The sequence below is a fragment of the Talpa europaea genome (assembly GCF_964194135.1).
Source record: "Talpa europaea genome assembly, chromosome: 11".
Classification (NCBI taxonomy): Eukaryota; Metazoa; Chordata; class Mammalia; order Eulipotyphla; family Talpidae; genus Talpa; species Talpa europaea.
In genome coordinates, this window is record NC_140078.1 from 18458913 (window position 1) to 18472260 (window position 13348).

Sequence of the window (13348 nt, forward strand, 5' to 3'; positions counted from 1 at the left end):
ATTGCGTTTCTGTAACACTGTCTAGTGACATGAATAAAACACTGTTAGCTTTAAGAACTAGGATGGAGGCCAGCATGGCCAGATGTTTACAGACATGTCAGCACTTCTGGGGCTGGGTGCTGGGATGGGGCACTCCCAGTGTGTAGATGTAGGCAGATAAAGCCTCTCCCTCCCACGTGTCTCTCTCCCCCTAGGTTCTGAGGACATTGTGGTCGCCCTATATGATTATGAAGCCATTCACCATGAAGACCTCAGTTTCCAGAAGGGGGATCAGATGGTAGTCCTGGAGGAGTAAGTCCCCACCCACTCCCCCTAAGAAAGCCTACTTTATTCTCCAAATATATTCTCTTTTGTGCTTTAGTAAAGGACTTGATAGACTATCTTATGCTAGGGTATAAATGACTAATAAGAACCTGATTCTAGGGGAGGGAGGGCTGCTGTTAACCCGGGTGAAAGCCATAACAAAGGGGCCTGTGCACTTACTGATGGTACACAGCCAGTGAAGATGCACTTACTGGTGGTGCATGGCCAGGCAGGATGCACAGGTAGAAGTGTTGCCAGGGAAGCCTTCCTTGGGCTCTGGTGACTAAGCTACAGGCTTACCTGTGGACTAGAACCTGTAGAGTTTGCAGTTCTGATCCCTGAGCTCCATCTCCAACCTCCCACAGTGAGGTGTCCAGTATGTGCTGGGGCCTTAAAATGGGGGTGGTTATGCTTGGTCAGACTCTGAGCCCACTATCTCTGACTCTGGTCCAGCGGACTCACTGTGAGTCTGCCATGGGCACAGGGCCCCACCTTGAATATGGCTACTACTAAGGCCAAGTCCAGAGCAAAGGACTGCGGGCTCTTAATGCAGGGACAGGGCCTGATTCTAGAACCTCTGATGCATAGTGGAGACTGTTGTTAAGATCTCTGTTCTAATTATGGGGTGCATGCTGGAGCCAGTACAGTTGTGTTCCTGATCCTCACCCTACTGGTTCCTTGGAGTTGGGAGGTATTCAGGGTCATGGCTGGGGGGGGGTGCAAGGGGACTCCTTCTGCCCCCTGACCCTTTTGCTCTGTCTTATCCCTCAGGTCCGGGGAGTGGTGGAAGGCTCAATCCCTGGCCACCCGGAAAGAGGGCTACATCCCAAGCAACTATGTTGCACGTGTTAACTCTCTGGAGACAGAAGAGTAAGTATTCCATTTTCTTGCCTTCCAGAAGGAAGCCTGAGTAAAACCAGCCTTCTTCCTGCCTTAGGGCCTTTGCACTCACTCTCTCCCTTGCCTGGCACACTCTTCCTAGGGCTATTTGTTTGATGGGTAGTGGGTCTCCTCTGACTCACTCAATGGAATCATATAGGACGACCCTTCTAAACACCTCTCACTAGCAAAAATGATCTTGTTTCTTTGGTTATTCACATGCTCATTGCCTCCCCTGCCCCCCCACCCCTGCACTTAGGATGTGGGCACATGGGGCAGGCATCTTGTCTGTCCACAACTGCATCCGAGGCACAGACAGGCCTGCAGCAGGTGCTCAATAATATGTGTTCATATTATTATGTGTGTTCATATTCATAACTATATGGTTGTGCCAAGGAGGGTCTTCTGGGAGGTGAGCCAGCCTACACCTGCCAATCATCCCTCATTGATTTCATAAAACAAATATGTTCCTGTTCCTCACCAAGTCCCGTGCCAGGCAGGAGGCTGCAAGAATGAATAAGACATACCCCTTCCCTTCAAGGAGCACCCCTTCATTGGCTGCAGGTTCTTCCTCTTGTCAAGCTTGAGTCTGAAAACATAAACAGTTATACTTCATCCATCCACCCATCCCATCATCCACAGACACTTGTGGAACACCCACTGCCCCCCCCACCCCTGTCCCATTCCTAGGGGACCGGATGACTCAGCTAGTGTTCCTCTCTGGAGAAGTTCACAGTGTGGTGGCTGAGACTGACAACTAAAAAGATGACTTCTAGGCTGGCAATAGAGCCAATTCAGAACCAGTCAAAATGTTGAAAAATGACAGTACCCATGGTTTTCTCTCCTCTGCCTCCTCCCTCTGCCTGGATGGTATGTTGGGATGCTTGCCCGTTACAAATTAAAATGTTTGGAAATTGCCCACCTTGAAGTCATCCCCTTCTTAGTGCACATGAAACTTCTCTACACTGTGGAATCTCCCCTCATATGGTGGTAAAGAAGCCCCCTCTCTCCCTGCCTACCCTTCTGCCCTGGACCTCCCCCCAAATACCCTACATGCTGGTGGGGGGGGCACTCAGCTGCTCCCCGACTCGGGCCTCAGCATGACAGAATCCCTATTCCTCCCCTAGCAGCAGCTTAGGCTAATATTACTCCTCAAAGGCAACACAATTGCTAAAGGAAAAGGCAGGGGCAGGCAACTGTACCTTACATTATAATTTGCAAACAAAAACCTAACTGGGCAAATCTCAAATGTGAGCACTTCGGCATCACCCCAAGGCTGGGCCCTACTCCCCAAATGTGTTACTGCCAAGTTTTAGGGTAAGGCTGATGCTGATAGTCCAGGGACCTATCTTGAGAACCAGCAACCCAAATACAAGGGTCAGTCTTGCAGTGGTCTCCCAGGTTTCTTGTCTCTGCATCAAGAAACTGGTAACAGGAGCCCCCCTGGGGCTCCTCTGGGGAGGAGGAAGAGGCACAGGATTCACAGGGATGGAATCTAACTTCCTCCCCTGCCTTGAAATAGGCAATACTTTCAAATGTTTAAAGTGTAAATGATCCCAAAAGATATAGAATAAAGAGTGCAAGGTCTTTCTCTCACCCAGACCCCAACCAGCCACTTCCCCTCTGCAGAAGCAGGCCACTTCCCCTCCGCAGAAGCTAGCTCCCCTCCCCAGTTTCTTGTGAGTGCTCCCGAGTGCTTTGTAATCTTATAAGAAAGTATACACATCTCCCCATTTTTTTACACACACTGTTCTATACCTTTTGTCCAGATCTCCTAGACAGCATCCTTCTTTTTTAGCTGCGAAATGTCCATCACATAGAAGACCCCTGCCCCATCAGTGGTCAATAAAGTGGCTTCCAGTCTCCAGCTGCCGTGAATCTCCTAGTGTATATGTTATGTCTTCCTGCTAGATCTGTGGGACAGCTTCCTAGGGTGGAATTGCCAGGGACGTGGTTCTTACTGCGTGGTCTTTAACCTTGGGGGATACTTCTCATGCAAGAACCACTTTACAGAATGAATTGCAGTTAGTAAGCTGGGCAGGGAGATATGGTGAAGAACTTGGGCTCTAGGGTAGATGGATTTGAATCCTGCCCCCACCGCTTCTCACCTGTGACACCAGGCAAGTTAGTTACTCTCTGACCCTCGATTTCTTCATTTTGGGTAACAAAGACAATTTTATAGTTGGATAGATCATAAGAACGCCATGATTATTAACTGTTTTTATCCCCAGTTGATATCAGAGGAACAGATGCCCTGAGAGGGAAAGTGACTTGCTCAAAGTCACACAGCAGATTTATGGAAGGTTTAAGTCCTGCTGACCTCCATTCTGGGGCTTTCCAGTCATAGCACATAAAGTACTCCTCACTCTAGGAAGGGTGGGAATAGGTTTGGCTGTTGTTGCTTGACCTTTTCCACCAGAACAAACACTCAGGGAGAAAGAAAGGCCCAAGGATATGGATCCAAGTATAAAATTATCTGAAATTTCATATTTTAGCTCAGAAATTCTTGCCAGCTTTATATTTGTCTCTGAAGTTAATGAAGTCCAGGCTCCAAGATCCTGATGAAGCTGGTATGCACTGTTAATTTAGCCCTTGAACCACCACAGGTTCTTGTCCCACAAAGTCATAAAAAGGAATTTGCAGACATTTTAGATAAGTAAGCAGAGAGAAACAAACTTTGTTTAAGAAAGTAAAGAAAAATTTATTTAAAGGAAGAAAGTGTCATTGGGAGGGGCAAGGAAGCCATTGTGGGCCTGTGTATAGGGATATTTAAACCATTTTCCCCTCTATTCTAAAATCTAATCCTATTTTGTGATTGGCTCTTTCCCCCAGTGGCTGTACTCCTCCAGGAAGATGTGCCCATTTTCCCAGCTCTTATCTTAGAGTTTCTCTTTTTACCTTCCCTGTCCAAGGTCTCCTAAAATTTACTGTCCCAATTAGCCTCAAATTTTAGCTTTAAAATTTACTGCCTTCATTAGCCCTCCTGAATTTTTCTGCCCTTATCTCAGAAGCCTCTTTAATTCTCCCGAAGCCCCTGCCTGCACTGTTCCTGAAGCTGCCTACTGAACCCTGACTTGCCCTGGGACTCACTGAGAGGTTGTGTTCTTATGAAATTTGCAAAAGTAAGATTTTGACCATAATTGGTTATAACTGCTGTATCTTTCCACCTTGTTTCTGTCCATCACTTTATCCATCACATTGGGTGAGGCTGGAATGACCCACAGGCATTTGGTATTTGTAATGCAGCACTGCTTTTCTTAAAGAAAGTTCCCCAAAATGCATTAATTTCCATTTCAGCATACTGGAGTCACACCTGATAAAATGCCTGTTGGCCTGGTAAAATGATGGCCAGTTGCAGTTTCACTGAACATATTGCTGTGATTTACAGTGGGAATAAAGAACAGTCTAAACATTCATAGGCTTTCCCGTTTTCTTTTCCTCTCTACCCTTGGATGAAATTTGTTTTCTTTTACAAGTGTGATTTGCATTTCTGGGACACTATTTCTTATGTCTTCCTAACTGAAGTATTACCAGATTTTCCTTTTTAGAGAACAAGGAGGAAAACTTCTCCCTCCCTCCAAAAAGGGTGGAGTTTGCAGGACAAAATATTGTATATACAGATCTGTAAATTTCTGCAGCCAGCAGAAAGACACTGCTTCCTCTTGACACCGGATGAGCATGCTCAGTTGGGCATGTGGTGAGTGGTGGAGAATGCAAACTCTCCAGCCCTAGATTTTGAGTAATTATGAGACTATATATATATATATATATATATACACACACACACACACACACGTATATGCATAAATACATTTAATGCATTATATACTTGCATTAGGTAAAAAATACATGTCCATTGATTCTGATGTGATGTGATTCATGTAAAAGGCTGGTGGTGGTAAGTTTAGGTTGCTTCCTAGTTGGGGCCTCCTTGGGCCTATGGATGACTAAAATATGCAAATACTATCTACAGCAAGTGAGCATATGCAAGGCCACCACCAGATCCCCTGCTCAGATGCTTTGGCTTAAACTATAATTACCTTATTTAATGTACAACAAATCTCATTTTCAAAGATAGAAATATCAAAGGAATGGTTGTTTTCTCCAAAAGCATCTTTGAGGAACATTGATGCCACAGGAAACCAGCCCCAGGTATCCAAAGTGAGTAGGACAGGACCACTCACGCATTCACACTCCACCCCCACTCCTTCCCACCAGGTGGTTCTTCAAAGGCATCAGCCGGAAGGATGCAGAGCGCCACCTGCTGGCCCCTGGCAATGTGCTGGGCTCCTTCATGATCCGGGACAGCGAGACCACCAAAGGTGACCCAGCCCTCCCCTGACCCCTACCCCCATCTCACACACCCCCACCCTGCAAGGGTGCCCCAGGGTGACTGGCACAACCCCCTCCCTCTCCAGATGCCCTGGAGGAAGCTGAAAAACTCCAGCAGCCCACCATGGCTGCCAGGTCTTCTCCTGCCCTTCATCCAAACCTGATTTGGGGGCTTCCTCAGTCCCATTGTTGCAGATTTAGGTTAAAAACATGACAGAACTGTGATTGTGGACTGCACGACCGTGTGTTTCTGCTCTATGTGAGGTCCTGTGCATTAGGTTCTTATTGCCACTGGAACAATTACCACACTTTTAGTGACTTAAAACAAGATGAAGTCTGAAAACAGTTTCACTGGGCTCAAATTAGTGTCAGCAAGGTTGGTTCCTTCAGGAGTCTTCAGCAAAGAATCTATTTCCTTTGTCTCTGAGCTTCTAGAGCCCACCAGCGTCCCTGGGCTCATGGCCCTCACTCACATCTCTCCCACCTCCTGTATCCATCTCCACACTTTATTACCCCTGCTGCTGACTTCCCACTTTCTTACCCCTCTTATAAGCACCTTTGTGATTACATTAGTTCCACCTGGATAATCCAGGATATTCTGATTTCCAGATCCTTAACAGATCACATCTGCAAAATCCCTTTTGACCATGTTAGATAGATGATGATGATGATAGATAGATAGATAGATAGATAGATAGATAGATAGATAGATAGATAGATAGATCGATACACAGATAGACAGGCAATGAGGTGATGGAAGCCAGCATTTATGAGTGCTTCTCTCCTGAGTACTTTATAAGTATTGCTTCTTTTAATCATTAAGCAATGTGATGAGGTAGAGCAGTATGATGACTATTACCATTTTACAAATGAGGAAACTGAGGCACAGAGAGGTGATATAGTCATTTGTTCCAGCTAGATATGGAGGTGCCTGGATGAGAATCCAGCAGCCTGACTCCAGCCTCACCCTCCTACTCCAGCGCCCAGGTGCCTGGACAGTGCCAGCGGTGGCCTTTCCCGGGGGTCAGGCTGCTGAAATGAGGCTAAAGACCTCTGAGGTCCCATCCCTGAGTGCTTTCTCTCTGGCCAATCCAGGGAGCTACTCTCTGTCCGTGCGAGACTACGACCCCCAGCACAGGGACGCGGTGAAACATTACAAGATCCGGACCCTGGACAGTGGGGGCTTCTACATTTCCCCACGGAGCACCTTCAGCACCCTGCAGGAGCTGGTGGCCCACTACAAGAGTGAGTCCTGCCCAGGGCCACATCCCAACCTGGGTGGGCCTGGCTCTGGGGAATCCTGGGTTCTCCTGAAACTGGTTGAGAAAGAAGACAGAGTGGTATCCCAGAGTGCTCTGCTTTCTTGGGAATGTCCCCGATGGTGGCAGCCCTTTGGAATATTGGCCCCATCAGTTGACCAGGCAGAGAGGCGTCTGAGGGGAAGTCTCAAGTCTCTAGCCAGCTTGGAGCTGGCTGCCCTCAATTGACTGGAGACTCTGTTCCAGAGGGAAGTGATGGACTCTGCCAGAAACTGACAGTCCCCTGCGTGTCCTCCAAGCCTCAGAAGCCGTGGGAGAAAGATGCCTGGGAGATCCCCCGGGAATCCCTTAAACTGGAGAAGAAACTTGGAGCTGGGCAGTTTGGGGAAGTCTGGATGGGTAAGGACCCAGAGCCAGAGGGAAGAGGCAGGGAGGGGAGAAGGGAGGGAGGGAAAAGAGAAGCCTCTGCTTCCTGGAATAGCCTGCATCCAAGTGGGAATGCAGGCCAAGAGGGCAGAAGTGGGCTTTGAATAATAACCATAAAGGAGTCATTCCTCTGATAGCAAACCAAATTGTCTGCCAAGCAAACACTGATTTGCCTTTGAGAGCAGGCCCACTGGTGTCAAACTTCCTCCTGGGATGAGCATCTGGGATGAGATATCCCCTCCCTCTCAAGGAGCTGGGCCAGCCCACCAGTTGGGGATTGACACAACCGGGGGCCTCCTAGGATGATGAAACTAAGAGTAGGGAAATTCAGCTTGCACTACCTACATGGAAAACAGAGCTTGCAAGCCCTAGTCTGGGGTGATAAGTCTGTCTCTTACCTCCAGGACCACTGCAGAGATGCTTTATTTCCTTTTTTTAATGGAGATAGATAATTGAGCAAAATGTCATCCTTGGATCTGCTGTTTTTCAATTGCCTTCAACTCAAAATAACCAGTATGCCACTTTGGAAACTTCTGAGCAGCCTGTTGGTCCCAATGATGATGATGGCTACTTTGCTGAGTTGTAGGGTTCCCATTACCTGGCCCAGTGCCTGGTGCACCCCGTTATGTTAAAACTCCACCATGTTTCAAATGGGAAGGAAGGCAGCTTATAGAATTGCAAACAATTCAGCCAGATAAAATAAGTTTTAAATCCACATATTTCAACTACATTTATTGAGAGCCTGCTGTGTGCCAGGCTTTCATAAGAATAAGAAAGTATAGCAGAGAAAATATGGAGAGGAAGGTAAGAACTATCTGAATAATGAGGTTTAAAAACAAAAAATATATCAGGCTCTTGACTTACTGCAGGAAGACCTCGAGTCTAATCAGAGCTTCCTAGTAGCCAAGGCAAAATGGAAATATGAACAATTATAAGATTTACAAGATGGACATGATAAAGCAGGAGTGGAGTATGTGTGTGTTGAGTGAAAAAGCAAAGGTTGTGTGTGTGAGAGAGAGAGAAAGAGAGAGAGAATCTGATGTTTTCAGGTTCTTCTTTAATCACTACAATAGACCTTCAAGGACATTGTGGGTCATTTCCACTTAGAAGGTGAGGGGGTCACAGTTCAGAGAGGTTACATGACTTGCCTAAGTGCACACAGCTGGGAAGCTGTGAACTGATCTTCCAGATAACATCTGTCTGAGGCTAAAGCTCACAACTCCCCTTCCCTCTCTAGACTGAGATGAACCCTTCTAAGGAGACAGATCTTTAGCTGGATCTTCCAGGGCCATGGGGGGAGACCAGCGGCTTCTGATAACCTTTCCTACTCCCTGTTCCTCTCCAGCCACCTATAACAAGCACACCAAGGTTGCCGTGAAAACAATGAAGCCAGGGAGCATGTCAGTGGAGGCCTTCCTGGCAGAGGCCAACCTGATGAAAACTCTGCAGCACGACAAGCTGGTAAAGCTGCATGCAGTGGTCACGGAGGAGCCCATCTACATCATCACGGAGTTCATGGCCAAAGGTGCCTGACCCAGAGGCTGGGGTGCAGGCTGTAGCTCACACTGGTCAGATGCAGACTCAGAGGTGACTCTGAGTGGGTCTTGCCCTCAGTGTAACCAGGAGCTCTTCTGACAAGTACTCAGTGAGCTCTTGCAACCACCCAGCTCTTCTGGTTTGTGGGGTGAAATCATGTAAAGGAGAAGGGGAGCATACAGGACTACGGGAGAGAGGAGTGGGGCCAGAACCCCAAGGGTGGGTGGGAGAAGCAGCTCTGAGCCTTAAAGGCCCAGGGCTACTATCCCCACATCAGTCACCTTCTCCACAGATGCCCTGGGAAAGGGTCAGCAGAGCCTCCTGCCTGCTGCCCTCACCCCACCAACCACAATCCAGGATTCCTCGGGGGGCTTCTGGCCACGTTTGACCACCCTGTTCTTTCCCTGCCTATTTTTCAATGAACAGAAACATCTCACATGGCCTCATAGAGTGTAATTTGAAATCCCAAAACATTTTTCATTTTCTAAATACACAATTGTGCTGTATTAGAAATAAATCCAGGCTCAGAGGCTGTCTCAAATATCCAGTCTACCAACTCCAAAGTCATTTTGCAAAAGCCCAAATCTATTTCTCAAACACCCAGAGTAGTAAGTAAACATTTTTATTTAAATCCATTACCGCAAAAACACTGTGCTTATGAAATCCATGTGGCCCCTCCCCCTCCCACAGGAAGCCTGCTGGACTTTCTGAAAAGCGAAGAAGGCAGCAAGCAGCCCTTGCCCAAGCTCATCGACTTCTCAGCTCAGGTGAGAGTCTAGTGGGGAGGTTGGGAGCAGGGCCAAGGAATTCAGTTATTTATCCAACACGAATTTATTGGCCACTTGCTCTTCTCATGACAATGGCTAACGTTTACTAACTACTCAGTATAAAAGTGCAGTCGTTTTTTTTTAAAAGACTTATTTATTTATTTATTTATTTATTTATTTATTTATTTATTTATTTATACAAGCACTGGGTACAGTCAGAAGCGCAGGAGGGTGAGAGAATTCACCAGAGCCAGAGCGGGGAGCAGAGCAGGCAGAAGGACCAAAGTACACTGCTGAGGGGAGCAGCAGGCGGCAGGAGAGGTCCACGCGCCATGTGGGACCCTCCTCCGGTGGCTGGGGAGCAGCCGGGGATCAAACTGGTGCCACAGAGACTGTAGGCAGCTACACAACCCAGCACTCAACCTCTGCGCCACCAGGGAGGCTCTAAAAATGTAGTCTTTGTATGACCTCACATGTGCTGGCTCATTAGTCCTCACGTCAACCTCACAGAACAGATCTTTGCTATTTATTCTTATGTAACAAACCACCCCAAAGCTTGGTGGCTTGAATGAACAATTTATTATCTCTTATGATTCTGTAAGTTGACTGGGGTTGGCTGGGTGGTCCTTCTGCTTCACCTGGTGAAAATGAGTTACTTAGGTGGTTACGTCCTGTTGAGAGCTTGCCAGAAGCTAGACTGTCCTAGATGGTGGCTTATCCTCTGGAGTCTCTCCCCGTGTGGCTTGTCATGCTCAATAAACCAACTGAGCTTCTTTACAGCTTGGGGATAAGAGGGACCAAGCCCTACAGGCCAAGAAATTAGGAGACCTCTGCTTGCTAATGTCCCACAGGCCAAGGCAAGTCACCTGACCTAGCCCAGAGTCAGTGTAGGCGGGGACTGCGCAAGGGCCTGAATCCCAGTAGGTGTGACCTGCTGTCACAGGTAGATCATTGTCATCAGATTTTACAGAGGAATTTGAGGCATAGAAAAACTAAGTACAGATGAGGAAACAGACCCAGCAAGGCTCAGTACCTTGTCTCAGTAACTGTGCTAGTTTAGGGGAATACAGCAAAATGGAAAATACTGCAGTTCTTCTCAGATGGGATGACAGATGTTTAACAACTGAATCTGTTAGAGATTTGTGACCCAAGTGGCTCTGACTCAGCGTCAAAAGAATGCAGCATCCAGTAAAGTAAATGACATACACAAGTCACAGAAACACTTCTTAAAATCCCATTTTTATTCTCATCTTCCCTCTTCTGAATCTCCTCTGACTCCCAGTCTGAGTGCTTTTTACATCTGTCTTCCCTCACCCTCTCCAGGGAAGGACAGGGTGCTATGGGAGTGTATAGCTAGGGCAGTTAGCCTGGTCCAGGAGCAATCAGAGAACACTTCCCAGAAGAAGTGATCTCTACGCTGAGCCCTGAAGATAAGCAGAAGTTCAGCAAATGAAGAGGATGGGTTTTCTAGATCAAAGAAATAGCCTATGCCAAAAGGGGGAAACTAAAGAACTGTGTCTGGTCAGCAGGCGCTAAGTGGCCAGTAAGGAAGAAGGGGGTATGGTTAAGGGATCTCTGTCTGCCCTGGGCCGAGGGCTAGGCCTACTGTAGATGCCAAAGGCAGGGCTTATTTGAGTATGCAAATCCTGGGGGTGGAAGGCAGAGGTACAATAAAAACCTCTATTTTTCTGAGCCTACAATGCTAAAGGTATATGGAAATCAATGGACCCTGTTCCTTGGGGAAACAATGGCCGGGCCTGTAGCTAAGTTCAACCATCAAACTGGCAGAAACTTTGCTCGGCTGAGAGTCACACACTGGAGCAAACAGCCATTCTCCCCATTTCACAGACGGGAAAGAGGTGCCAGGCCCTGTGTATCCAGGAGCAGAGGCAGACTCAGGGTCTAGGCACAGGACGGAGCCAACCTGGGGGCCTGGGCTTCCCCTCCATTCCCAGAGAGGCCGGTTGGTGCAGTGGGAGGGTGTCCCAGCTCCACCAGTGACTAACTATGGCTTCAGCCCCACTCTGGGTCTCTGTCTCTTCTGTCATGAAGGCTGAAGGAATTAGACCATGTCTGTAATTTTTAAGTTCGAGAACCATTTTTTTTTAAGCCCTAACTGGTGATCAAATGAATATTATGTAGCAGCAGAATATTTTTAAATAGGTCAAAACAGAGCTGCTCTAACTGAGGGGAGCCCTATGTGATCTCCCTTTTGCTACTCACTTTCACCTTGAGGTCTGAGTAGGCTTCAGTTTGAAGAGCTGGGGCCTGGGATCTCCCAACAGGCCTTCTAGCTCTGAATCTGTGATTCCCTGATACTCTCAGAAGCAAATCCAAACCCAATGCCCAACATCCATCCTGGTAGCCCACTTGACGGTCATGAAAACTCACCATTTCATCAACCCCCAGTTTTTAGAACAACGCTGAGCCTGGTGAGTTTATCCCTTATACCCTCAGCTGTCGAGAACTTGAGAGCGATGCCTTGTAAGCCTGTGGGCTTGGGAGTCACATGGAGTTTTAGTTTTGATGCCAGCTCTGCTGTGTGTGAGCTCTGAGCTAGTTGCTGTCCATTCTGAGGGCCACTTTCCTCACAGGAGTGTTAATAACCACCATTGAAGTGAATACTTAGGCCAGACACTGTTCTAAACCCTGATTGTAGGCTTAAAAGATTAATCCTCATATGACCCCTTGGAAGGAGGGTCAGTTGTTCCCCTTTTATAGAGAAGAAAAGTGAGGCCAGAGGGATGAAGGAGATTGCTTGAGATCACAGCCCTGGGGCTACCCCGAGCCATTCTGCATTACTGTCTAACAAGGGTCCATACCACTGCCCTATTGCACATTGCTCCTGTGCAATAAGTGCGCATGTGTGTCTGCCGGCAAGTACTAGGAGATGGTAACCAGCAGCTTTAGTGCCTGCTCTCTGCCAAATAGAAAGCTATTCAAGTAAACAAATGCTATTTAAGCTTGTTGAGTATCTCATACAGAATAAATAAGCTACAAGCTGCTATGAACATAATGGCCCGTCCTTATGAATTTCCCACACCCCCCATGCCAAGACTTTCTGCCTTACCCACCCTCTGTCAGCTACTCCAAACAAAATCATGAAGTCTCAAGGTTTTGTTGGAAAGCTTGGAGCCTGAAACCTCTGATTCAACAGCCACGAGTGCCCCCTGCTGGCCATTTACTGCTAGTGCAGCACCCTCTTGCCTAGACCTTGAGCTGCTTGGTGGACTCAGTTGTCTGTCTGGGCAGACCCCTCAGTCCCCATCTAGTCTCACCAGATTGCATTCAGCTGCAGTCCTCCAGCACACTGTCATTCTGGGTAATGAGAGGCAGCTTGGACACTGGGATTAGAAACCCACCTGGCTTGAGTCCAACATTCAGAATTTTCCAGGTGATGTGATCTGGAACAAGGGTCTATTCTCAGTAAAACAGGTTGTGACAACGCCTGCCTCAAGCAGCTCCAAGGCCAGTTTTTAAATGATAATGCTGCTTTCTGGTGCCTGAGGGTTCATCTTAAACCTCTTTTGCACAAACCCTTGTAAGTAAGACTGTCTCTAAGGAAACCCACATCTCTCCATCAGAGGCTGCCCCATTATGAATACCAGTCCTCCACAGTCTATTTATTATTCACTCAGCAGCCATGATGACAGTAAAATACACACCAGGCCCTGTCACATCCCTGCTCAAAGCCCCCTATTTTCTCATTGTGCTCGGCGTACAATCCAGCCTCCTCTCCGAACTTACAAGCTTCTTAATCATCAGTTGCCTCCCTCTCAGCCTCAGTTCCCTGTGCTCTCCCTATGACAGCATCTGTTCGGCCACCCTGGTCTCTGCTGGTCCACG

The 13348-nt window shown here is 47.6% G+C and overlaps 1 protein-coding gene across 1 annotated transcript in view; it reads left to right on the forward strand.

The window, feature by feature from the left end:
- HCK (HCK proto-oncogene, Src family tyrosine kinase) overlaps positions 1 to 13348 on the forward strand; it is a gene marked incomplete at its 3' end in the record, with an annotated part of 34457 nt that overhangs the window by 15275 nt on the left and 5834 nt on the right. The window contains exons 4-10 of the mRNA XM_084246693.1: positions 195 to 291; positions 1075 to 1173; positions 5401 to 5504; positions 6610 to 6759; positions 7020 to 7172; positions 8545 to 8724; positions 9426 to 9502. Of these exons, the coding sequence (XP_084102819.1) occupies positions 195 to 291; positions 1075 to 1173; positions 5401 to 5504; positions 6610 to 6759; positions 7020 to 7172; positions 8545 to 8724; positions 9426 to 9502 (860 nt within the window). The remainder of the gene's footprint in view (positions 1 to 194; positions 292 to 1074; positions 1174 to 5400; positions 5505 to 6609; positions 6760 to 7019; positions 7173 to 8544; positions 8725 to 9425; positions 9503 to 13348) is intronic.